Raw genomic sequence first — 25573 nt, forward strand, 5'->3', positions numbered from 1 at the left:
GTTCACCCGTATGACAAAAAAACGAAATAGACCTAAACGCGGCCGAAAGTGGCGGTTAAATTTGAAAATGTGTTAGCGCGGGATGCGCTGCTACCATAGAACCTAGTACCTACGTAAGCGAAAACTAACACAAATGCGGATGTATTTGGCGAAAACATCAACACACATAAGGCACGCATTTCCACGGATGGATTGTGAATTTGTAGCCGCTGGGCGTTCCTTTTCGGACTCTGGGCTTTTTATCTACATACACAAATGCAGCAAGCTCATTTCAACTGGACGTTTTTATGTTTTGATTTCGAAACTACCCGCGTAAAAAAGATCAACTGCGAGATTTCGTTGTCTGTTAATCTTAAGAAATGACATGTGGGAATCCATGTTATGTTGTATGAAGATAAGTCTTTTAAACATACTGGCCATGCTGGAAGACAATTGTTCTAACTGGGTAAAATCGGTGCAATGTGTTAACTGAGCGGACGAGTTTTTACAGAGCTATTAAAAACGCACACACGGTTCAGTTGGACAGACAACGGGTTGTGGGAGGCGAGCGTCATGCCAAGTAATGCGTTCAAGCAATAGAAACCATTGGCTGTACCTAACTTTTCATACTATACTTCTGTAGCTCCACCTACAGGCATCTTAAATTTAATAATGAACTAACTGTATAAATAAATTGTTCGCGTACGTTTAACGTAAGTTATGTTAAGCATATTTTGGATGGTTAGCCAGGATTTCATAGTAGCTTAGAAAATTTGTTTTACGAGTATGCGTCATGAATGGAATGATTTGAGGCTTTGTCGATCCACAGAGCTATTACTAAACACAGGCACAAACGCAACAATAGAGATGGTAACACACTTTATCTAGAAAACAAAAGTGCTTGGTTTACTGACTGATTTTTATTCAATAATAACAATATATAAATAAAAGAAAACGACCCAACATATGTGCGGTGAATATTTGAAGCCGTAGCCCATACAGACATCTGCCACGCGTCCATTCTGCGAGCGTATTGAATTTGTGCTATATTAGAACAGTTACTCTTGTTGTAGCATGTTCGTCAGCTAAACATTAGTGAAACGTCTTTCCAGGACTGCAACGATGCTACAGCAGCCACGTTCTCCTGAGTACTCACCGAAAACGGATCGCTAAATGTTTGCGATATATATATATATATAGGTTAAACCAGGCCAGGCCAAGCCAAGCCAAAACAATATGGTGGCTTATATCGACAGATGGCGTGATCTCCCCATTGAGACCGAAAGATTGGCTGAGTCATACCAGTCCACGTCGTCACGCAAGATTTGTCACCAGCGTTCAGTCAGTAGAAAATTCGCAACCAATATGCTACAGTATCGACAGATTTTTCCACGACGGTATATTCAAGTCGCAGTTTTCTCACGTTTTACCACTCACCCGTTCTTGTTCGTCCGTGTAACGTTTTTCCGTATAGATTCAGTTTATAGCAAAATATATCGTGTATTACTACTGTATAATGATGTTATCTCGCTGAGAAGCTTGCGCCGCTCCCCAGCAGCCACCAGAGTGCTTCTCTGTTCAGCTGAGTCGCCATTCACGGCAAGGCAGTCCTATGTTGTTTACTCTATATGAAGCAGCTAAAAAAAAAAAAAAAAACGCAGAAATTTTTAGCCAACATTATTTAACAGGCGTATCATCGCTATATATAGAAGTTTTATGCACGGAACAACTAACAGACATTTCAGTTTTTCGTCTTTCGATTTCGTGCAACCGCGGACGCGAAGTGTGTGGCCGACTTTCAGTTTTGTGTCAAAGAGAGGACTTCACAGACGCCAATGCAGGTAGAAGATGGCGATGGAGTTAGGGTTGGTTACCGCGGCGAATGTAGATCTTTTAGTGTCCTATGCAACTCTAGGTTTAGGGAAGCGAGGGTCTTGATTAGGGAAGGAAGGGTCTTGATTTAGGGAAGGAAGAAACTGGAAACTGGCAGATGAATTTAAGAACCATTGTAAGGTATACAGTACCCACTAGAGACTTCCTGTTGGCCCGGTTGCCGGCTAAGCAAACACAAGCATTGTTCCTGCTTTAAGTCAAAGTACAGCTTGAGTTTTCTGGAAGCCATCGTGCCCGATGATTCTAAGACGTTTCGTTGTCATAGAATTGAAATGTTGCTCGTGGCTGTTAGAAGCCGTATGGGATGTTTGTGTGTCTGCCTGTGCTTTTATTGAAAATACTGCTCGCTAAAATGTAGGTACACGAGTCTTTTAAAAGCTGTGTAGCGAATGCTCTAAAAGTATACGGTACTTAGAGTAGCAAGATTAGATGCTTGATCTCGTCCGGATGATTATAAATCGATTCTGTAGACTATGAATAGAAACATCGCCTAAAAATCTATTAACATGCTATATTATGGCGTAGAAGCGCATGCACCTGTTCAGTGTTCATTATTTCTCTGCATTTTTAGATGACAGTTTACGAAATTACAGTAAAAGAACAAACATTTTTTACTTCGTGTATAATAAGAAAGCCGTCCGCGATTCGGGTAACAGTTGGCGCTATTCTCAATCATTGTCGTGTTTCAGCAATGCTGTAAACAATAGCATGAGATTATGGCTTTTCCCGTCTTAGTAAGTTGAAAGCTTTCGCAGTAATGAGTGACGGGTTATTTGCTTGAAGTTAGATTAGATAATTTTCCAGTCGCACCATCACAAAACGTAATTTCGTTACTTTACATTCTCATTCATACACGATCCACCGACAATCAAAAGCGTAGCGAACTTTAATACCCGGAAGCGGCAATAAGGCCGTTAACTTACCTATGTCTATTAAATAGGCAAAATTGGTCTATCAATCTTTGGAAGTTAACTAGCCGAGCGTAAATAAACATAGAACCCACCGAAAGCATCTTGTCGAGTGGAGTTAGTGGATGTTTTTGGGGGTATTTTTGTTTTTCGAGACACTTCATCAATGCCGCACGTCGTGGCAGCACCTGGATGGATTATTTGACGTCCAAGTGGCTAAAATCGTTAGAAAAACGTAGTTTCTAACAATAGTCTAACAATAATTAGAAAAAAGCGAGCGAGCCAGCGAACAAAGTTGACTTCTCGACCATTTCTCACATAATTGTCACACACTACAAAACTGACCACTACAAAATCAGTGCCCGTTCCATGTAGATCATTTAAATGAGGATAATTGTATGAACAATACCACAATAACGTTTGGTTAGGGTTTGTCTAACAATGTTCCCTGATGAAATATTCAACTTTCGTCGGAGCAGGAAGGTCGCAAGTATACGGGAAACGACAGTCGTCAGAATCCCGATAGCTACTTATCCATTTGTTTAGTAACGAGGGGCGGCTGAAGACAACTTTTTGGTAATTTGTTGGTAGTTATCGCACGACCTTGAGTTATTACGTTCTCAACCGAGTCATAAAGTTTCACCACTTAACTTTCCTGATCAACAAAACGCCGGCACAGGCAGGTCGAACAGATTCACTAAATAGATGATTTAAGAGGCGTATTTGTTGTACTCTTGTCAACCGGTCCATTATATTTGAACTGTGAGGCTGTTCATTGCGGCGGGAGATTTATCCGCACTTTGCTATTGGTGCATTCGACTACTGAATTTTTCGCGAGGATGCGACCCCATTACACAAGGGTGATTATGGAAACCTCAGATACAATGCCGGTATTTTACACAGCCAAAGGCGTAAACGTCAGACTTCGATAGTGCCTCAACTCCAATAATAAGCGTAAATCAATATTTGTGCATCCGTGTTAAAATTATGAATCTTAGACATTTGTAATGCTCGATATTGTAAGGCTCGATTGATAAGAGACACTAGCGGAACGTCATCGTTATTCAGCTTCGACCTACCTTCATTTACATCGCAAAAATGAGGCTTTTGAATTATCTCGGCCCTAGAAAAGTAGCTTAGTTAGTTGATCTGTTGTGTTTAGCTTATATTATAGCGCAGTTTTTATACTACAAACTGATATTTATGAATGAAAGCATATTAAGTGTTATTCAAGTCGGTCATTTTAATACCATAATAAGCGATTTGTTCCGTGAATTGTAACATACCCCCCTATCTGTTTGTAATTTATATTGAAACGCAATTTCGTAATACACCTTAATTGCAACCTGCTTAACGAGGCCTTCCCGGCTGCTTGGCTATCGGCAACCACCTGTGATCCACGGTTTGAAATGCAGCTGGCGACCGCCTCACCTCAAAAGTGTTCGAAAAATGTTCTATTCCATTTGTACAATAGTTACTTAAGCGCCAGCTAGCGGCCTCCCCAAAAACCTAGCACATGTCCAGATCGCGCGCTTTTACCGTTTTGGCCACGGGTGGCGCCACTGCCAAAAACTTCAGTACCGATAAGAATTGTCCAGGCGCAGTCGCCTCCGTGGACTGAGCCTCATTCCGGCTCTTGGCCTTTCCTCATCTTTATCTTTTTCTGAGTCGTGTCGCGCAAGCCGCCAACCGGATAAAGTGAGAAACTGGCCGTTGTTGCCGCCGTCGTTGATGCGGTCCATTGCTACCGAAATCCGCTGCTGGACGGCTTATAGGGCTCTTTTTCGCCTCGGGTCTCCCGGCAGCAATTTTATTCTTTACTGATAGTGTTGGTGCGGCTTTTTTGTTCGCTGTTCGGCTTGTCGTCACCGACATTATCAACAACGGGTAGCATTTCTAGACCAAGTAACGTGAAGTTCGTGCGTGTGTGCGTGAGTGTAGTAGAAGCGGTGAGCAGATCCTCGTGAATCTCGCCAGTTGTGTACGATCTTCGGCCTTCCAGATGCTGCTATTCCTTTCTATTTTTGAAGGATGTACCAGTTATAGTTGAGTACTAATCTCTGCCTAGCGTTGAAATCAGGAACCCTTCGAGTAAACTGATATATAACCTCTTGCACTGTCTAATAATCTCTTGGTCGAGAGGAAGCAAAGGTGCTGAACGACTATAAACAATAGCAAAGTAAGGATTACAGGTGGGAAAATTTATTGCCGAGCTTGCCTGCTGCGCTTCTTTCGGAAACAGGGTTCCGTGCAAGGTGGATTTGTTTGTGGTAATACGCGTGAGTTTGATATGACGAAGGAAGGAATTGAAGACAAGGATGCACTAGTATTCTAGTTAAACGTATTCATCGGTGGGAGGTGAGTCATTCCGTCGCTAATAGTCGGTGGCAATTAAGATTGCCGGTTGCCAAACTATTAGCAGCTTATTGTTTTCATGTGATTACCCTTATTTTATTTATATGTGAGCATGTATGTGTCGAGCTACTCTGATCTGAGCTTATTTCGGTATAAGCAACACATTCTACAACATCGAATGTAACACTATTTACTTAACCTTATTGTTGCTACACGTGTTTATCACGGATTAGGAAATTCTTCATCTTCGTTTTTATAGATTACGTGCATGCCTAGCTTTAAATATAAAGCGGATCTAATAGCACTATAGTTAAACTTAATTCGGTAAAAAATATTTAAATGAATTTTTTTTTTTAGTTTATGCCAAAATTACTTAATCATAATGCGGCTGACGAAAAACCTATTAAATAGAAAGAATGAAATGAATAAAGAAATATATATAAAGCTCGGTGCAAACATCGGGGAGCTCATAATAGGCGCTTCATATACTTATCAATGGACATATTTCGGGTCTTTTACAATTTAGATATTGTCCGTCATAAGCAATTAAGCAAATACTAGCAGGGGTAGCACCGCTAACTAGTCTCAATCCTTGCAACTCATATTTAGCACGACGTCCTGAACGGCACATGAATATACAGCATTGACGGATCAGACACAAATCATCTTCTTTTCCACATCGACCATGTTCCGTTTAAGTCGTCATTTTTGCTGTCTGTCTAAGCAGAAGATGCATGCTTCTCGACCCGCCGTATCGAATCACATTGGCAAATCGACTGAAGATCTCAATCTTCCACACCGCCAGTATCATCTTCATATCGATTGCCAACGAAAGACACTGACAAGCTGCTCGCCATAAGAATGGGCTTGTTCAAAGTCGAGCTGATCGGCAAGCAGAACTTAGACCGGGAGGCAGCAGCAGCACGGGCTTTTATTGGTCCAGGCAATGCTTCTTTTCTTATCACAGAAGTAGCAAAAATCGAATCATTTAAGATAGTGTCTTTGTCAATACAAAATAAAAATGTCATGTCTAAATCAATCAGAAGAGCAGAACCGAGTAACAGGAGAGCGATAACAGAGGTGAGCATTAACAGCGGCTGTTTTCATTTCGTGCCTTTGTCTCGGAGGCTTTAGTTGCTGTACAAGTGCAGAACGACCGTTAAATTGGTTACCCTAAAGTTAAGCCGTTGATCAAACGATAGGTTCACTATCCAGAAAATAGCATTTAAAAGACTTTCGTTATCGATTGTTGTGCACCTTTGTTAATTTCATTGTTTTCTGTTCCGTATTGCCCCATATCAGTCATTTATTATTCGTTACGCCTCCCGCGTTCCAACAGAACGCTCTAACCTTCAAAGGGATTGTAGTCACTGCGGTTCACGTTCCGATCATCATCGAAAACGCTAGCAGTGACTTACATTCGAATGGTAACTTTGTAATGGCAAACTTTAAGTTATCAGCCATCGTCAGCGGTCATGAGCACTGCTTGTGCTCTTAATGAATTTGTCCAGTAACTGAAGCAACGATTTTTACAGTAACGGTCCGTTTTTCTCGCTCGACTGACCGCGCCCAAAAGGGAGCAAGCTTTTTCGTGTCCAGCTCGAATAATAGCCATCAACTGTGCATAGCTTCATTTGCTAGTCCAGAGTGATACCCTTCTTCCCATAAGCAGTCGACGTTTATCTGTGGTGACAATTACCTTCAACGATATCTTTTCGCACTCAGGTGGAAAAGCTTTAGGATCAGTATACAGAAACAACACCCAATACGAGTGATGTCATAGCTTATACCTACAGCCATACAAAAATGGACTCGAAGTATATCCCAGTAATGGTCGATAAGTTAAAATAGCTATCATAGCCGACAGCTTCAAATGAGAAAAAATTGCAACAAGGTTAGCAACAGCGTATAATTGGTTGTAACTGCTTTGGTCAGTGCAAGCTCATGCGGGTACAGAGGGGTTGCGAGGACCCATGAAGGTTAGCACGACAAGCTGCCATCTATTCGTTCAAGAACGATGACGCTTTTATGCCTTCTTACGATGTCATCATCATATAACTGTTAAATTTACCAAAACAAAGCACTTTTTGTAAGAGCTTACCGTAGAAAATATCTAGCTATCTTTGTCGTCTCATTATCGAAACCTTCTTTTAAACCATTAGTATACGAAATATCGTTTCATTGTGCTTAAGATTAGTCATGAGTGAGAGTTATCAAAAGAAGGAAATATATCGGCGACGGAATATTTTTTATTTCCCAATGACAGAAGAACATAAGGTAAAATTCACAACAATTTGCTTACATGAATTTCATTGAACGTTCTGCCGGTGTCACAGGACAAAGCAAATGGATACTCATTCCGGACGTCCAGTTGCTGACCACGCAATCACTGCGAAGGGCACAAAAACGTTAAGTCCTCTGCGGTATCGGCCTGGGTGTCGGTCGTTACAACATGGCTATGAAAAGTATCTGTCTTAGCCTGATACTAATGCCATTCAGATTGCCATAAATAATCGTCCTATGATGCTAGCAAAGTATCACTTAATCGTAGCGAAGCGATCATGGCTACTGCCTTTTTCACTCGAAATGTTAGATGTATACATTTTTGATAACTTTTATATGTGTAAAATTAGAAAACATATATATAGGTTTAAGTTAAATAATTGCAGATCGACTCAAAACGTTGTACGTCAGCGGAACAATGCGTAAGTGCGCGTAATACGTACCTAGAAACGCCTGGGCCAATATCTTGCAACTATTATTATTTTTTTTTTATAACTAGCAAATTGTTTGCTACCTCGTTTCGCTACTTACCTAAGTACAACGATAGCACCGCTAAGGAACACTGACGTTTCGAATCAGTCTGTACTGTCATTCGTTTGTCTTTATTTTTGCATAATTCGATGCTCGACCTTCGATAATTGCGTCCTCAATAAGGGCAGAGCTATAATTTTTGTTATCAGACAGCCTAAATGAGTGAGGCTTATGAATGATAGCGCCTGAATCCCTTGGAACGATCATGCTCCTAAGGGGCATTTCCCGTATAAAGCTAAAGAACGTCACGTATAAGCTACGTGTCAAATGTAGGGAACGATTTAACACAATCAGTGTGAGCTATCCAGCATGAGCCTTTATACCTGGCCCGTTCTGTCGTCGCGGGGACACTGAGCACGTATTGTTAGTACACGCTTGTTTCGATCTGTAGTGGGGTCAAATGGAAGGGTCATAAAAATGGTATAGTAATTGATATCGATGTGTTACCGGTATCGATAGCATTCTCCGGGTGTATTACCACACTTACGAGGGTATAGCTGATAGATGATCTGCATACTAGTGACACATGGCTGCGTTGTTAGTGTCCTACAATCCATAATTGGTAGCGTGAATAGACTTGACGCTTAAAACACACCCTATGATAACAGGGGTCGTAGATTTCGTACTTGTGCCATGAAGGATTTTTACCAACTTGCCTTACGTATTATCTAATTCGAAAAAAAAAAAAAAAAAAAAAAAACACTGTACGGTATATGATCTCCATGTACGTGTTCGAGAAATATACGTATACAGAATGATCTAAATTAGTACGAAATGTTTGCCTATTGGCTAACCCTAGTAGCAATTGCAGACGACAAGCCGATGATAAAAACGCACTATATTAAAAGTTTTGCCATCCCAACTTTTTCGAAATTATCGGGCAGAATTATTGACTTTTAATTGTTACGTTTGTATGATGACTCATGTTCTTGTAGAAACAATCCCGAGTCGTCCGCCGGCAAAACCACCACGTTTTCGTAGCAGCCAATCTCTGGCGGCGTCAAACCGAACTAATAACCTAAACAGTTGTACGAGCGATCGGCAGGCGAGCGATATCGGCCGACACAAGGAAAGCTTTATCAAATTCGGTTACCCAAGTGGCCAGAATGGTCAAGCCCAGGGACGACGCACACCTCCCCGTGAAAATCAACGAAACAAGGATGAGGTTGGTAACATACTTCAAAACTGGACATTTTATGACACTTTACGTTCTGATTTCATAAGTCGAAATCCTCTGGCACATAAGCATATAGTTTTTTTTTTTCGTTTAAATAAGCTAATTTAAATGGTCTACTCTACAGCTGTTACTGATTTCGTTGGTTAAACATTTTCTACAGATAATACAAATTTGGGTACAACAAAGGATCAGTTAATATTTATCTAATCCTGTATACATAAGGCTTTATTGCTTCGCCTTGATGGTTACACTCATAACTAACTTGCTACAATTAATCACTATGATCCAGTCGTCTGTTGTTGCTAAACTAAAAAATTGATTGACACTCTCTGTGATACTGCGAACCGAAAACAAACCTAGACAATAAAAAACATTTCTATGCTTCTTTTTCTCTACAAGTGAGAATGCAACATTTTATACTTCTTCAATTGCCTCCCTGTATCATGTTTTCGTTTGTTACGCGGTCCGATTAGTTTCATAATGTTGTGAACCCAACAAAAGTACAAAAAGACCGTGAACTTTTATTATTCCATTGTTATATATTCGTGTCTTAGCTTTTTTTTTTTACTCTGTTTGCCTCTATAGTTCTTATTAGACTTTCTTACTTATTTTTCAACGTTCACGGTCAAACTGCTAGAAAAAAAAACCTACGTGAGTAGCGTTTTCCCCGTGACGAAGCACCCCTCATTAGAAGTGTTCATTGTAAGCAACAAAATCACTAAAAGTAGCAGAACTTAAATTATTATACATGAAAAGCTCAACTCTTCGCAAAATGGGTTGGCTTTTTAGCGCTCGCCTATGTCGCCATGCCGTGTTCCTGCTCTGTATGGACAGCGGCGTATGCTACGTAGGACAAGGCCCTGCAGCCTGTAGACCAGCTTTTCGGATAAAAGGCGCCATCAACGCTCATTACTAGGGACGAAAATTGTCGTTTACATTACTATGATCACTGCGTTGCACCAGCGTATATACATCAGTTAGTCTGTTTCAAAGAAGAGATAACAGAGATGCTTCATTAAGAACGTCTGTTCATACTGAATTCCAATTCCAGTACTTGACTGTACACGTATCCATAACCAAATTGCAGGAGATCTGCAATTTAGTTTCCTTTACATGTTCGCTGGTTTACATATTTTATCTCATTTTACATTGGTCTCCCTGGTTACCATTGCGTTGTTTTGTTGCTATACACTGACGCTGTGTTGCTCGTAATCTTGGTCAGCCATTGTACGCTGGCAGTCAATGGTCAACAGCTAACCATTCAAAGCAAGTAATCTCTCTCATTATAGTTTGAGTACGAAAAAGCATCGCACACTAATAGGAAGTTGGGCCACAACCAATAGGAGGGTAATACTCTTGTTACTATACACCGTCGTTAGCATGAACATGTGTTATAAATTGTTATCTTATCATTGAAACGTTTTATAAACAATATGATAACACTTAAACTAAAATCAAAATTAAATCTGTAGGGTAATCTCCCCTGTGCGACAGTGTTTCCAGTTCGATTGACTTGATTCAAGTAACAGATGAATGATCCACTGTTTTGCTCTGCGTTATTCGATTTTTGCGCTATGTTCTACGACAACATGGAACGGCGTCAAGCAGTCACCTGTATCAAAACATCCTGTAAAGCTGTCCCCGTTGGCATTAGCGTCTTCTATGGAAGGCGTTGAAATCCGTACTCTGGCCTACTTCGGTAGAACAGTGGCTCCACCTACACTGTGCGATCATCAAAAACGAGTCTCAGGATTAACTCATCGCGGAATGGCAGATGGGCGCCTTCCCACGAGCAGAGCTCGTGCCAACTCTGAGCTCCCGCATGTTACTAGTGGCTCACTAAGGAGGAAAAAGAAGCCGCGTCCCGGTGAGTGATGTTCAATTTCGAAGCACGTAACATGTACAAGATAGCCTATTCTTCTGTTATCTTCGCTACTTCATGAGCGAGCCGTCAATGATTGTACTGCTTGCAGAACGCAAAAATTTTTTGTAAATACGCTGAATAAGGGAACGTCCGGTTCATTAGATGACATTAAGATGCGTATGGGCGAAACTAAGCATGCCGTTCTTAGAAGGGTTGGCATTACCGACTTGCCATAACGTTGGGCAAGAGTCAAGCAAACAAATGAATGACACATTATTGAATACAGCCTTTACAGAAAAGTTTAGAAATAGGCAAATAGCTTGAAGAGGCCTCTTGAGTCAGCCGATATTACGTATGCTCCGGTCAGAGCAACGTTACGGAGGCGTTTGCTGCGGAATTTCTATAATAAGGCTAAAACAGAAAACCGACAAAACCCTTTTTAATCTGCTCCGCGGGTTTTCGTTGAATCCTTGATTACATATAAAAGCTTCGTAGATCATGTAGCGAGTTTGATTGAGTTATATCTATTGTAACTCAATAAAATCATAGCTAGGCATGTGGAGAATAAAAAAAAAAAAAAAGAAACATAAAAAAGAAGTTTTTTATGCATTGGTTGCTTCTAAAAAAAACATGAACAACAATAACTTCTAAGAAATCACATTTAAGTCCACTATAAAAACATTAATCGCGGTGCGTGCTTGAAACTTTTTAGGGTACGAATAAATCGAAATTTGATGTATTTGAAGACGTTTAACATTTTCCACGAAGAAGTAAGGCTTAGTCTACGTTTACTGGGTAAAAAAATATTGAATAGCTAGTAGAATTTCTAGAAATTCAACAGACGCATGTGACATCTCTGACTTACTGTCGTGTGATTTTCCATGAAATAGAGGAGCGAAATTATTTTTAAAAAATTGGCCCATTTTATTTAGAATCGATCAATCTTTCAAGCTTTCACTGATTCCAAACTACATAGAGTTTCTGTGTCTGGTACATATAAAAATAGTGGGCTATGTATCATATCAATCCACGAGCTTTGGAACCTTTTTACTACTACTTTAACCCTACTGATCGAGCTTCTTTCTGTCTATCCATTTGACGAGCATCAGACCGTATCAGTTTGAAGAGTTAACCATGCCAAGTCATACGTGTCGTGTCATAAGGAACTGAATGGGAATTTCTCAAAACGTAACCCGTTTTGTCGAAGTTGTCGGTAAACACCGAGTGAGCCGATGTAACGAGTGAACAGCATGAAGGTAACCTCTGCCACTAGAGGGACAAAATAACCCAGTTCGTCCGATACGCTAAAGACTGTGAATGGTATCGCTACTTCCAGTTTGCAGAAAGGCTGAATATACCTTATAGTCCTCGTGCAAATATCCAGAAATGCTGCGATCAGACTCTGTTTGATGAGTTGTCGACGCATTTCTATTACAGAAAATGTAGCCAAATAAGAAGCCATACACGTCTTCAAAATGTTTATGATTATCTACCTCTTCGAAGTGCGTAAACGTCACAAGCAATTAGGCGACATGGACCGTTAACTTGTTAGCAAAAAAATCTCTGTTCGCATCTGAACGCATCCTTACATACTGTGGCTGAAGAAGCCGATTTCTACAAAAATAAACTGGGTAAAACATCTCATTCACTTGCCCCTATGTTGATATTTTAGACTTTCGATAAAACGGATTTCTTCTTGAACAAGATGGATAAGACCAACTAAAGGCTGACCGCTGCATTTATGGATATCTGTACGAGTGCTATGAAGTACGTTCAGCCCTTCTGCAAACTAGAAAGAGCGATATCATTCACGGTCATTTGCGTATCTGATGAATTACGTTATCTGGCATGCAGTCCAGTGGCAGGCGTTAGCTTCGTGCTGTTCACTGCTCGTTTCGTATTTATCGACGACTTGAAGGAGAAAGCGAGCGGCAAAGACAAGACGATCTATAACGCACCTGCGACTTGGTCCGAACCCTGTGGATCCTGCGAGAAGAATCACCTCCCACAAGCAAATGTACCGATACACTTTCACAGCTCGACCCATAATTTGTGGGACAGGATTGCCGAGCGGAAGAGCCATGACTGCTTCGATGACTAAGATAAAGTTCTTGTCCTTGCTACGGCCGGCTGCTGAATCGCAAGTCGGTCTGAGGGTAAACAATATTACAAAGGCACATGCCTTCAGGCTCAGCTTAATGTCTGGCTTGACCTTACGCTAAAAATCCGAGTATACTTTAAACATTCTATTGCATCTTCTCCTCACCCTTGTGACCTCTCCGAAATTGTAGAGAGCACAGCCGACCGAGGTATTCTGGAGTGCAAATAGATCGGCGAGTTTTTGCGCCTTGACGTAGCGTTTCGTAGAGACAAAATTAGAAATAAGAAAGTATAGTATCTAAACTTTCTGACTCAGACAATTGGTCCTTGTCTTGGTTGGCCAGTGTGACAAATGTGTGCGTCTGCTCCGTATTAATCACGTTAGTGTTGTGCAATCTGTGTACAAATTAACACGGGACTCAAGTGCGGTTTATTCAAGATAGTTCTTTATTCAACTCAATTAGGCAAACGTTTGACACAGACGCTTGTTTGTCTTAGTGTATTGTATTAATCTTCATTTGGTAAAGTTTGGGTCAGAAGAATGGTGATATATTTGGCTGTGATGTTTGAGGACTATAATACTATGACATGGATACCACTGCTTTCAAAGAAGAAATCGACGTCTCGAATTTGTCAAGGTCAGTTGACGCTAAATACGAGGGCTTTAAACACACTACTACTTCAGTGTATTTATGATCTTCTTTATTTAATTATATAATTCCTTATATATCTTTATTTATAAAACCAGCTTAAATTATTCTATATATATATAAGTGCGGCGACCGGTATTACTCTCTATGTATCTAAATAGATAAGCAGATTTTTCAACAAATATTTTTTTGCAGAAGTGTCATTCCTGAAGGTCATCTTAATTTGATGTGACCACCACCTACCGCGATTATTAGCTTCAATTTAGGGCATAAACATACCCACTAGTCATTTTCTGAACCGTACGTCAAGCAATGTTGATAAATATAAATATAATAAATGGTAAAATATAATAGGAATCAGGACCGATAGCACGCCAAGAGCCCCAAGAAATGCGCAAGTATAAAATAGTCAGAAGGTACAAAGGATCTCCAAAACGCTAGCTATTGTAGCTTATATAGACAACTTAATTGGCGAAAACTATTGTTAATTTTTTTCGTACAAAAGATCTAAATATATCAAGATGATTTCGATGAATTTTTGACATCTTGAAATTTAAAAGCTGTCAAGAATGTTTGTCGCGTGAAAATTGGCACTAACATTTGTATAAAGTTTGTTTTAACGCTAACTTTCTAGTTTGCGATAGAATTGCTACCCCAAGACATTGGTACTGAGAAAATTTTTCTGTGATCTTGTGTGTGTTATATACTAATCGAGTAGAATTTGGAACCGATTCTGACTAGAGCGCGCAGCAAGCATACAGTAAAAAAACATCTTGGACCAACACCTTACCTGTATCTATACGCAAACCTTGAATAGTTGCTTGAGGGTCCCGCCGATGATAGTAATGACAAATAATGAAAAACATCTTGATTACCTCATTTCTAAGCATATATGCTGGGCACCCGCTGGAAAACATACAGACACCTAAATGACTACACGTTATGTCAACGAACGGATGAGAAACTTCGAACGCCATTGTTCTACCAGTCCCTAATTAACTTTGAATTTGGTTAAAATCCTTGTCGACAAAGCAATATTTATGTCACATTCCCTTTCCGGCCGGGATGTATATATATATATATATATAGTCGGATTTAGATGGCGTTTAAAGGCTTGACGCACTGTGAATAAGATAGACTCGAGCGTAGTGATTTAGAACAGCCGATAGATATTTTAAACTATTCATTATAACCAGCACAGAGAATGATGGGAAAAGACAGAAAGCGCAGCCCACAAAGTAATCAGAGCTTGCAGCCGGCCCTATCAATTGGTACTATCTGGCCTATATCAACGTATGTAAATATAGCTTTTGCTGTCGTAGCTACACATGGTAATCGTCTGATGATCTGTAACAGAACAGAGATTTCGAGTTTTACGTCAAGCTTTGCCGTTGCTTTAGATATGCTCCGCATTTAATCGGTCCGTTAGTAACCCGCTAAGATGACGACTCGTATGGAAGTCAGCGACACTTTAATGCCTACAGACGAGTACAGAAGCAAAAATGGTAGCAAGTGCATGGATCGACGAAGAGCTAGAGAATACGAAAGATGAAAATTCGATTCGAGAAAAGCTACTGGAAGTATTAAGCTACCACTGTAAGCTCTGTAAACCTACTTTGCCTTATTCGTCGATGACCTAACGTAGGTCCACGCTTGGTGACTGCACAAATAAGTGACAACTGAAGTGTCACACGAAACAGCTCCAACACCTGTGGTACCCAAGCACAGGCATGATAAGGCTCATTCCTATGTCTAACAATACAAACTAACCCGTGTGCCTGTGCAACGCGCTAGATACAGTTCGTACAATACAGGCACCCTCCTAAAGCACTACTGAAAAGTAAACCTGTCAAAGATGAGATGACTGAAAAACAGTTACGGAAGAGGTCAGCTGCCCTTTACGATGAATAATCGAGGTTCATAATCATTCGTGGACGCCAAGCGACAAGAGCCACTCAGCCTAGTTCTACTGAATATTAAATAAACAAATAGCACGTTTCCAGCAAAGGTATTACTTTGAGCATGTACGTACAGTGATTCAATAATAACAAAAAAAAAACAGTTATAACGATTGTGCCCTGTTAAGAGATTCGTTTTTGAGTATTTGTTCGTGTTTGCAATAACTCAGCTGTGACCTATGGCATGTGCTGAGTGGACGATGTTTTGTACCCGATTAACAAATGTCAACACATAGAACAGGACTAGACGCCGTTGTCGATCATAAATGGTCCTTTCGTTATGGACATCGAAACACAGACACAGACCACTAATGCTTTTCTGTATTACTGTATGTATGCCATCGGCTTTAACTAATTTAAACCCGAGCTTAATTCTAGCTCATGGCAATTAGTTGGTGTTTTCCGCTCTACTCTGTTTTACCGAACGCCATCGTCAAAAAACACAATTGGCCTGTTTATGCTTCGAAACGGTAGTCAGGTGTCTCAAAAGCAGTTTTTGCTTACAAACATGTTTCGCACGTAGATTTGGTATGCAGCTATAACTTGGCGTGTAGCCGCTTGTTTGCCTATTGGCTAGAACTAGTGAAGCGAGGGCATATTATACAGTGCGAGGAAAGCGTTTTAGGCGCGATCGTTTGATGGCCACGAGCTTCAACATTGGGGGCCGCGACTTATGATTTAGTGTTCTGTTCGAATCAGGCGGCCAAAAGAAGCGAAGTCGCTCTGAAATCGTACGTTGCCATGTACATGTACGGCTAGCAGGACGCAGCACGCTCATAGGATGAGCTATAGATTGAGCTATCGATCATGGGGACGCCAAAGCACTAAATAGCTTCATTCTGAGAATCGTTATGGATGTCTGTATCTAGTAATACCGAATCTGTTTGTTTTATCTTTCGCGCACAAACGAATGCAGGCCAGAGTAACTGTGTGCTTTAACTAAATTCAGAGGACAAAACATACAATCAAGGCTGCCGCGTTTGCGTTTTATTGCCACGATACAGGAATTACGGACGAACGGAATACAAGATTTCTGGGAGATCATTGGGAGGCATATGGCTGTGAAAATTCGATACTCAAGCTGTGAGTGATAGTATCGTTAAGTACTGTTAGTTCGTGGACGATAATTTGTCAAAATTTTAAAAACATAATTCATAATTTAGAAAATCTTACCATTATTACTATCTAAGCTTTTTGCATGACTGTCTATCACCTAAAAGGTCTATAATTTATAGTTAGTATAATTTTCAGGAAGTCTAACAAGCCCACTTCACTTTAGATAAGAAAATTCTATTTACTCATTTGTCTCTATGTCGTATTTCGCTAAGAGAATATCGTGACGCACAGTTACGAACGCGACAGCTATGTCACTACCGGCAAAAAACCGATTTAGGTAACGTCTAGTTTCCTATCTTCGCTAGGAATCCACATAAGCTTTTGAATAGTAGAATGAAAACAATAAACTTCTACTAATAACGTTCGTTAGGTATCCATTAAAAGACGAAATAACAGCAAGATTTCCAGTACTCATAAAATGGATGATTCGAAAAAGGCTCCGTTTAGCTAAAAGAGCTTCGAAAACAGTATAGAAAAAGCAGAGCATTTTCTAACAACAATCGATCACCAAATATCCGTGAGCGTAGCAAGTGTTATAGCTGTTGGCGGAATAGTCTGTTAAGCCTTTTCGATCTTTTCCGCACTGGAAGTACATACGCCAACGAGAATATACGGTCGGAGACAAACGGCAAGGCAAGAAGTCTTCTTTATGGCGATCTTCATTGTTATCCTACTTACCGAAGAAATGGAGGCTATTCGAACTACGCGCATACAGATATTCGGTCCTATAGTTAGCCAGACGTTACTGCTAGATCTAAGACAAGTAGTCAATGGACAACCCGTTGCATAGCGGCTAGCCCAGTCATTCGTATCGAGAAACACACACGCCATGCATACTTAGATACAAGTGCATTTGTAGTTTCTTGATACAAATACAGAATGGCCACAGCGCAATCTAGCGGACGCATCTACACGCGACGGGTCGTCGCAGGGACGGCCCGCCGCTGCTAGCGCCGACGGCGTTCGAAGTTGGAACACTTCGAACGAAAAAGAAGAGAAAAGGAAAAATGTGGAAAAGCCGAGAAATCGATTATCGCATAATAATTTCAGATGAAAGATTTGCGACAGTTTATAGTCTGGCCTGAACACCGTTGCCAAAAGACAGGCGGGATAGCATCGAAATAATGGCCAGTACGAAAGCAACAATAATCGTTGATATAACTACAGTGTCGCTGACATGACTCGAGCATGCCGCCCGTCCGCCGGGATTGCGTCGCCAGCGTCAGAAACAAGAGTAAACGCTGAAGTGAAGCAAATGAAGCTTTGACGTCGACCAGAGTCGGCGCTGTTATTGATAAACGTCGCGCTGATAACGATGAGAAGCGTCGATGGCCGCAGAAACGCGGTGGATAAGTCTGTAGCAGCGGTAAAGGCAGCAACGACAGTATCTAGATATTTTCGCCCCGGTGTTTGATAGAAGGAGATGGACGAGACCGTCTGATTCAGATCGGATAGCGAATGACAGGGAATGCCGAAAGAAGAAGGGTCGAAGCAGTCAGCGAGCAGAAGTGCAGTTGTTCTCTTCTCATAATATATCTTCGGGTCCATTATCAGCCCCTGCCTGATCCTCTAATTATACTGCTATAGTATAATATGTGATTCGGACGACACATGTCGATGGTTGAACGACGGGGCGTATAGATAGCTTTGCCGCTAAAATCTGTTTTTCTGCGCAATTAGCTAGCTATTAACAAGTGGCGGCAATGTTATAATGCGTTGAATCTCTCCAGACATAGCACATAATATGTATTTCTTGAGAAGCGAATCATACCATAGAATATTAACAATATAGGATCAAATCAGAGAAAACAATAAAGGATGATCGATTACATTAAACTATATATATATATAGCCATAGACCTGACTGATTCTGTTGCCTATTAACATAATAAGTGGGTTAAAATGTTGTTTTGATAGCTTGTCTGAATGGGAGAAACCCATTTAGTATTGAGAATATCACATTAGCCCGAACAGCTAAGACGAATTGGTCAAACATCTTGCAGCTCTTGCGTATGCAGCGCAAGACACGAAGGAATATTTTTTCCATATGCACCAGTGTATGCAGAATACCTGTTTTGTGTAAAACAGTCATGTTTATCTGCTCTATTTCGTAGCGGCTCTCCTATTATTTATGACGTTATCCAGTTACCGATGCTTTACCCGACGCACCTGCCTACAGATACGCTGCCTAACAATAAGAAACAGGAAATTTCTCCTAGCGTAGAAAAGGTCGAAGTTCGAAAAAATTCTCTACGTATAGAATTTAAATTAGGCAGGGGAGAAAATATCTTAAGCTAGCGTTCACCTGAACCATTCATATACGAGCGGCCCACATTCCCCTCATGCTCTATAGTGCGAAACAGCTGTTCTTTCCTTCCACTTTACCCCTTTTTACCTCTTACTTTACGTATCCGTAGTGGGTCCCACGCACTGTACAGAATTACCGCTGTACTGAATATCGTTTTGCTACCGAGCAGCGGTTCTTAACGGTGCCTGCGGTCCATCGGAAGCGTACTCAGTTTATCGCCTTCGGTTTAGGTCTCACCGTCGCTGTTTTCAGCTGAGCATTTGCGCTCGGCGGCCGCGGCCAGCGTATACCGCCTTGCACATTTCGTTGTTTACTCTTTTTCCATGAGGATTTTCGTTCTGCGCTGGCTTGACACCCATGATTGCATTGTCTGCGCCTGCCAGCCGCCGCCTCCTCGAAAGCGCCGGATCCAGAGATCAGTGTGAGCTGTTACTGCTGTAAATGTTGCTTCCGTTTTGTTAATTTTTCTTCAGCTTCTCAGCTTTCGTCGTCGTCGTTTCGTTTAGCTCCTGTCAGTTTCCGCAAAGGTGGCTGCGCCTGAAGACCGTGGCTGTCTTTGCCGACGCTCTTTGCAAAGTTCTGCCGCAGCGTACAGAAACACGGATATATAAAGAACAGAGTGTTTCTACGTGTAGATATGACAGGCAGGTCACAAGCGCCGCCCATCGCCGAGATGGTGCCAGTGTGGCGTTGCACATGGTCAGTTCTCCTCTGATCGGTATCTGCCGACTGACATGGAGCGAGCTGAACCGTTCGCAGTGGTGACCGTGCGACTCAATCGTTCCTGCCCGTTCACGTCGTTTACTTGCGCTGCCGCTGCTGTTGTTATGGGTTGCTGCCGCTTCGCGGGAGGGGCAAGGGAACCCGTTTGTTGATCGTCATCGTCGTTACTCACTTGCCTGGCTTTTGTTCGGCCAACGCCGTAGCCACGGTGGCTGCCCGCTTTAGACTGCTCTACTCCGAAACACCGTATAGCCACCACCAACTTGGTCAACAACGAAAAGGAGTCATCTATTACGAGAGCTACCGCCATCATTACTACCGCTACTATAGTACTCTGACAACGGAGCCCTACTCAACGAGGGTCGGTAGATGCCAACGGCAGCGGCGAGAGCGGCAGCAGGTTCGCTTTTCATCTTCGGCCTCTTTTCTACGCCTCCTCCCTCGTGTGCTTCGACGTCGTCGTTTTCGGCAATTGCCAGAAGCGAAGCAGAAGCAACGAAAGGCAGCTGCAGCAGTGACAACAACAGCAGAAGCAGTCGCCGGCCGAAATCGAGGGCTCTATTTAGCCTGCATGCCTTCCTTTTGTATGTGTCTGTCTGTCTGCCTGCCTGCCTGCCTGCCTGCCTGCCTGCCTGTGTATCTGTGCGCAGCGAATGTAGAAGAGCAACCCGACGGCGCTGTCGTGCGGCCGCAGCCGAGCCACATACATCGTCGTCGCGGTGGTTGGCGCTCGTGATGCTGATGCTGCGAGAACTCCGCCGCTCACAATTCAACCAGAGAGAAACACATCGTGGTGCACGCACTCAAACAGAGACACAGGGATACACAGGACAGCGTTGCTGCAACTGTAGCGGGATCGCCAGTGACGATGGCAAACACGACGGCAGCAGAAGAACAAGAAATAGCTGCTGCTGCGTCCCCAGGCATCAGCGCACTATTGAAATCGAACAAAAACAAAGTCTTCGAACGCTAGTGAAGAGTCAGGCAGGTAAGCAGCCGCGGCGCAGCAATAGGACATCGGCCGTCCCTAGGACAAGCTCTGTTTTTGGCAGCACCAACGAAAGACAACTAGTAGTAACACCAACAGCATTGTCGTAAACAGCTGAGCGACGATGGTACGCCGTGCTGCAAAGAATATTTAGTTGCATGAAATGCTTCTGCGATTGGTTCTGTTAAGCGTTGCTGGCGTTTGGAAGTGGGCATGCTGTCGTGGCAAGAAACAGGAGTCCCCGGACTGCTATCTTGTGAACACAAACCTCAAAGTGTCAAGCTGAAGGGTACGGCACTTCGTTAACGAAAAGAACAGACTGACCCAAGTGGTAATAGTGGTGTCTATGAACTCGTGTATCGAATGATGAGTGGCTGAAGTTACTGAGTCACAATTTACTCGACGTGTGTATCTCTGAGCTGTGATTCGTCGCTAGAAGGACGACCGAACAAGTCAGATTTAGAAAGGTGCTAGGTCAACTACGATAACGTAACGGTAGATTCGGCTGTAGTATCTACACCTTAAAGGCCCTGTGCAATATCAGCGGAGCTACTGAAAAGACTGTAACTAAAAAGGACAGAACGTAACTTGTGCACGGTCAGCAGAAGTGCCCGGGAGGCGGTGTTTTCGCATGACCTCAAAATCCAATTGCACTATTGACCATCAGATCAGGCACCTTTCCTCATCATAGTTATTCCTACTACGTCTAGATAAATATATTCCTATGACTCTTTCCTAAAGACGATACGTTGAGCAAACGTCATTGCGAAATTAGAATGTTGAAGTGCGTTTTGCCCTGGCAGCAATTTTTGTCTGGGCATTAGGTATTTGCGCCCATGAGCTATGTCAGATGGCCAGTTCTGTGCCCGCTCCTCCGTCACTCGTTCGCTGAACATCTACAGAGTGTCAGTGCTGCCGCACAGCGCGCACGACCGCCACAACAGTCAATAGAAGCCAATCGAAAGAGCCAAGGAGCCCCCTGTTCTAGCTAGTTGCACGATATTACGCTACCTTCATCTGCTATTTCTCCAGCAGAACTTCGTCCTCAGCTGACCCGCGCACAGTTGAGGAGTGCCGCCAGGCGATATAGGATCGCATTAGTCTTGTCGAATCAGACCCACACGCACCGTGTTGGGACGGACCAGCCCGACCGCGCTGGGCAGCACAACGAGCTCATCTATAGCAGTAGTCTCAGCTCGCCCCGATCAGTTTGCTCCTTCGTTTTCAGTCAGCCTGCGCCGACGTTTGGAGCAGAAGCAATAGATCAGTAGTGAAAGAAGCCAGTAGCTGGCCCATCACTTCTGGCATTCGCCACCGGCTGAATTGAGGGAATTACCGACCAGGCTCTAGCCAACCAGTCAGCGAGCCAAACCAAAGCCTCCGGTAAAAAAAGACGAAGTTTGCTAGTAGAAACAGCAGCAGCAGCAGCAGCAGCAGCATCTGTAGCTAAAGTAAAAGAAAAAGCAATTTCTTTCGCTGTTACTTCATAGACGGCCGGCGATCGAGCGGCAGTTCTCTGGTAGTTGCACCCAGCGGCAGAAGCGTGACAACGTTACTGACGAGAACGTATCACACAGTCAGAGACAAGCAGAGCCTGATGGGACTATGGTAAGGCCTGTGTCCATCGGTGCAGTTTCAGCACAACGTTAACAACGGCAGCAGCAAGACGCATAACAAACAGTATTATGCCATCGCGTAGTGTTTTTGTCGACAGGCTTTTGCTGGTGAACGTAGCGAGAAGGTGAAGCCACTCGATCTTGGACCTCCTACGATGACTGGTCACTTGTGGGGAGGGGGGTCGCAGTCGATGGCTAGGCAGTGGTCACCTGCGATACATGTGATCATAGAACTTTTCTAGAAAAGTCGAAGCATAGGTCTAGCAGACAACTCGGACCGCACTGGATTGGATGTTTTGGTGCTAGGTTTAGTTGAATCCCCACAAAGGAACTAACTAACTGCTCACAGATTCCACAAATATAGATTATGTATACTTCGTGCACGTGTCAAACTTCGAACAGTAGAAGCTTAGTTGTTACTGTTTAACCCGTGTTGGCTGCTGCTGCTGCTGCTGTTGTCATAGTAATAGTCTGTGGTGGTTTAGAATGTTAACTTCTTATGAAACCGGGCAGACTCCTCCTGCGTCATTCGGAACTATGCGCTACCCTTCCCTGTATTCGTCGTGTATATGTGTGCGGTTGTGCGAGACTGTGTGAAAGATCTGTCTGACGGAGCGCTAGATAGGCGAGTCAGGCTATAAGGAATCTACTCGCATTTTACATATGACGAAAGACTCCACTCGTATAATCATAGAGGTAAACAAGACGGCCAGTCATCAGTTGGCCGGCCAGCGGTTGCGGCTATCTAAAGCTGCTGTTGTATTCAAAAGTAAACAAACACCGTTCATAATTGGTATCATTCCAATGACGTATCGACGACGAGCAATGCAACAACGTAATTTACGTCGTATGCACCGGCCAGCAAGAAAAGCCTGGGCCAGCAGTTACCCAACCCTAATGCTTGAATAGCCTCTGTCCTGCTGCGCGGGAACGGTTCGTGGCGCCAAACTGTCAAAAACGGCCAACACAACAGTGTCCGCAGCTATCGACGAGGGTGAGCGATTGTGCTTAGTATAATATCGCCATTATGGCTACACTCGGAGTACCAAAGGAGTTTATTCTCGACAAATATTTCGCCGAACTTCAGAAGTACTGGGAGACCGAAAGACGACTCCAAGGTAAATATGAACGAACGTATAGATCATAGCAGATATGTTGACTCTATAGTATCGATTTACTAGACTAATGCAATAATAACGAAGAAAAATGAGAGAAATGCGCAGTTACGTCTACGATGATATAACAACGAACGGCTAAGTCGAAGCGTCCTACAAAACGGAAGAGCCGCGTTTCTGCTTTTAATTGGATGACATATTGATGTTTTACCACCAGCTGATACGTGTCGTTTGGCTTTTTTAAATTCGTTTTTCCTGATAGGTCTGCATGAACCTAACACAGATTTATGCAGAGACAGATTTCGAAGAATGATTGTTCCCTTCGGACATGTTTCTCGTAAACGCTACGATTGTTTCTGATGGCAGCTTCTGATAAGATTGACCACCACAGTGAACGAAAGCGGCAGTAGTCAGACGATTTAGCGGGTCCCGCTAGCTTGGTCCCAATCATGGGTGGCCGCTCGGTCGCCAAGTGATCATTGCTGACGGACGGATACAACAGTTACCACGGGTAGGAAAATTTTGGCGGCCCAGCGCCGGTGGCTTCAATGCCAATTCCAGTAGTAGCAAATGTACTAGCGTCAGCCGAAAGCCAACAGTTGAAAAGCAGGACACGAAAGTCTGCCCTGTCGCATTCATATGTATAAATGGAGCATGATGCATGTACTGGTCCGGTGTGACTACGTATCGGGTTGAGCGATTCAACTCGCTGTAGTTCCCGATTGCTCCAACAGTCCATTGTTTGCCCTTAAACTATGCTTTAGATAGTACTATTGTTAGATAGTGCTTGTTGTCTTCAGACAGCATCATCACCACGGTGAGACGAAAAAACAATGCAACAACGAGAAACTGAGGGAGCCGAAAAAGACCTGCGAGTAGATCGTGAAGATAAGCTCATAGGAAAACGTGTCCGCTCACGGACCGGCGGCATTTTTGTCCTTGAGTCCTTGTACTGAGAAGAGGCGACCAAATGGCCGCTGCGACGTCCATGGCCGGAGTTCCAGCGGAATATTGTCACACTCAATCTGCTGCCCATCCTTGATTTATATAAGCGTTTACGTAACAGTTGTTTTAAATTTAGGCTGGGTTTGGTACAGATGGAATAGAGACGTGTTTGAAATGTCAATCTGTAAGGCGTATTTAAATTTGGACATTGATTCGCGTAGAATTTTGAGACTCATTTGATTATTGGTTCCAGTTTACCTAGTCGCAGGCGTACTGCCTGCTTATTGTCCCTGAGGAGCCTGACCCGAAGCAAGGTCTGATATGCTACTATGACACGGTCACCCGAAATCAAAGCTGCCAAAGTCTTCAGCAAGTCGGAGACAAGAGACCAAGCTTAAGATCGAGAAGTGGTTTTCGCCGCACCAATTCGCAGATGCAATGGAGGCTTTCTTCCAATTCAACAAAGACCGGGTATTGTTGGCGATGTTCGCTGTGGAGCTGAGGATTTTTTTGTCGCCAGAGTTACTTCCGGAGGCCGCCACTAGGACTTCGCTTTGTGGCGATCTGCATTATAGTCTCTTTCTGGGAGCACGACCAGGCCGTGCATACCCGGACTCATCAGGGCTTTGATAGTAGTCATGCCCAGAATGTGTTCTAGTAAAGATGTATTCTACAATCGTGCGCTACACCACGCTCCAGGTGGCAACTAGCATCGGTCGCCGTGAACCTCTGTAGTACGAACTAGAACGGAATGGAGTGTGGGAACCCTAGCCTTTCTAAAAGCGAGGGTCCCCCCTTTGTCGAAGCTGGTCATAGTTGTAATGATAGTATCGAAGGTACTACGAGAAAATACGCTGTAGGCTGATGCATGTATGTACCGGAGGAGCTATGGTTAGTCGCTGTTTCGGCCACATTGGCCCTAACATTGCCTAGATACAATGCGTGTGATAAGGGGTCGGTTTAAAAGCAAACCTAGTACCATGATACGGAACATTCTTGTGAGGATGGGAAACCCAACATAATTAGAGGAATGATTTAAAATGGTGTCAGCAGTTAACGAACGA

At 42.9% G+C, this 25573-nt stretch overlaps 2 protein-coding genes and 1 long non-coding RNA gene across 7 annotated transcripts in view; 2 read left to right on the plus strand and 1 right to left on the minus strand.

The window, feature by feature from the left end:
- The window catches only part of LOC147752871 (uncharacterized), a 77849-nt gene that overhangs the window by 21032 nt on the left and 31244 nt on the right, over positions 1-25573 (minus strand). For 3 of the 4 annotated variants that reach the window (XR_015312884.1, XR_015312886.1, XR_015312885.1), the window contains one exon: positions 7438-7524. The exons of the other annotated variant lie outside the window; for it this stretch is intronic. This is a non-coding gene — a long non-coding RNA (uncharacterized LOC147752871). The remainder of the gene's footprint in view (positions 1-7437; positions 7525-25573) is intronic. 4 annotated transcript variants of the gene reach the window in all.
- Positions 4535-12264, plus strand: LOC147752872 (uncharacterized). Of its 2 annotated transcripts, XR_015312882.1 has the most exons (3): positions 4535-5138; positions 8885-9114; positions 10735-12264. XR_015312882.1 is itself a non-coding variant. In XM_086970292.1 (2 exons), the coding sequence occupies exons 1-2, from the start codon at positions 8863-8865 to the stop codon at positions 10999-11001; spliced, it is 519 nt and encodes a 172-aa protein (XP_086826418.1). In that variant the 5' UTR covers positions 8664-8862; the 3' UTR covers positions 11002-12264. The 2 variants fall into 2 exon arrangements, 1 of the variants encoding a protein (XP_086826418.1); XM_086970292.1 differs by lacking the exon at positions 4535-5138 and having other exon boundaries at positions 8664-9114.
- dachs (unconventional myosin-IXb-like dachs) overlaps positions 21692-25573 on the plus strand; it is a 33859-nt gene continuing 29977 nt past the window's right edge. Inside the window, exon 1 of the mRNA XM_086970278.1 lies at positions 21692-23567. Coding sequence (XP_086826404.1) covers positions 23477-23567 — 91 coding nt within the window. The 5' untranslated portion in view covers positions 21692-23476. The remainder of the gene's footprint in view (positions 23568-25573) is intronic.

The sequence above is a fragment of the Varroa jacobsoni genome, unplaced genomic scaffold, assembly GCF_002532875.2.
Source record: "Varroa jacobsoni isolate VJ856 unplaced genomic scaffold, vjacob_1.0 scaffold_922, whole genome shotgun sequence".
NCBI classification, from domain to species: Eukaryota; Metazoa; Arthropoda; class Arachnida; order Mesostigmata; family Varroidae; genus Varroa; species Varroa jacobsoni.

Bases quoted from the DNA above. Each gene is read 5' to 3' on its own strand.
- LOC147752872 (XM_086970292.1), top strand. From the start codon at position 8,863: ATGATGACTCATGTTCTTGTAGAAACAATCCCGAGTCGTCCGCCGGCA. The intron at 9,115-10,734 runs GTTGGTAACATA...GGCGTCAAGCAG, and splicing joins ATCAACGAAACAAGGATGAG to TCACCTGTATCAAAACATCC.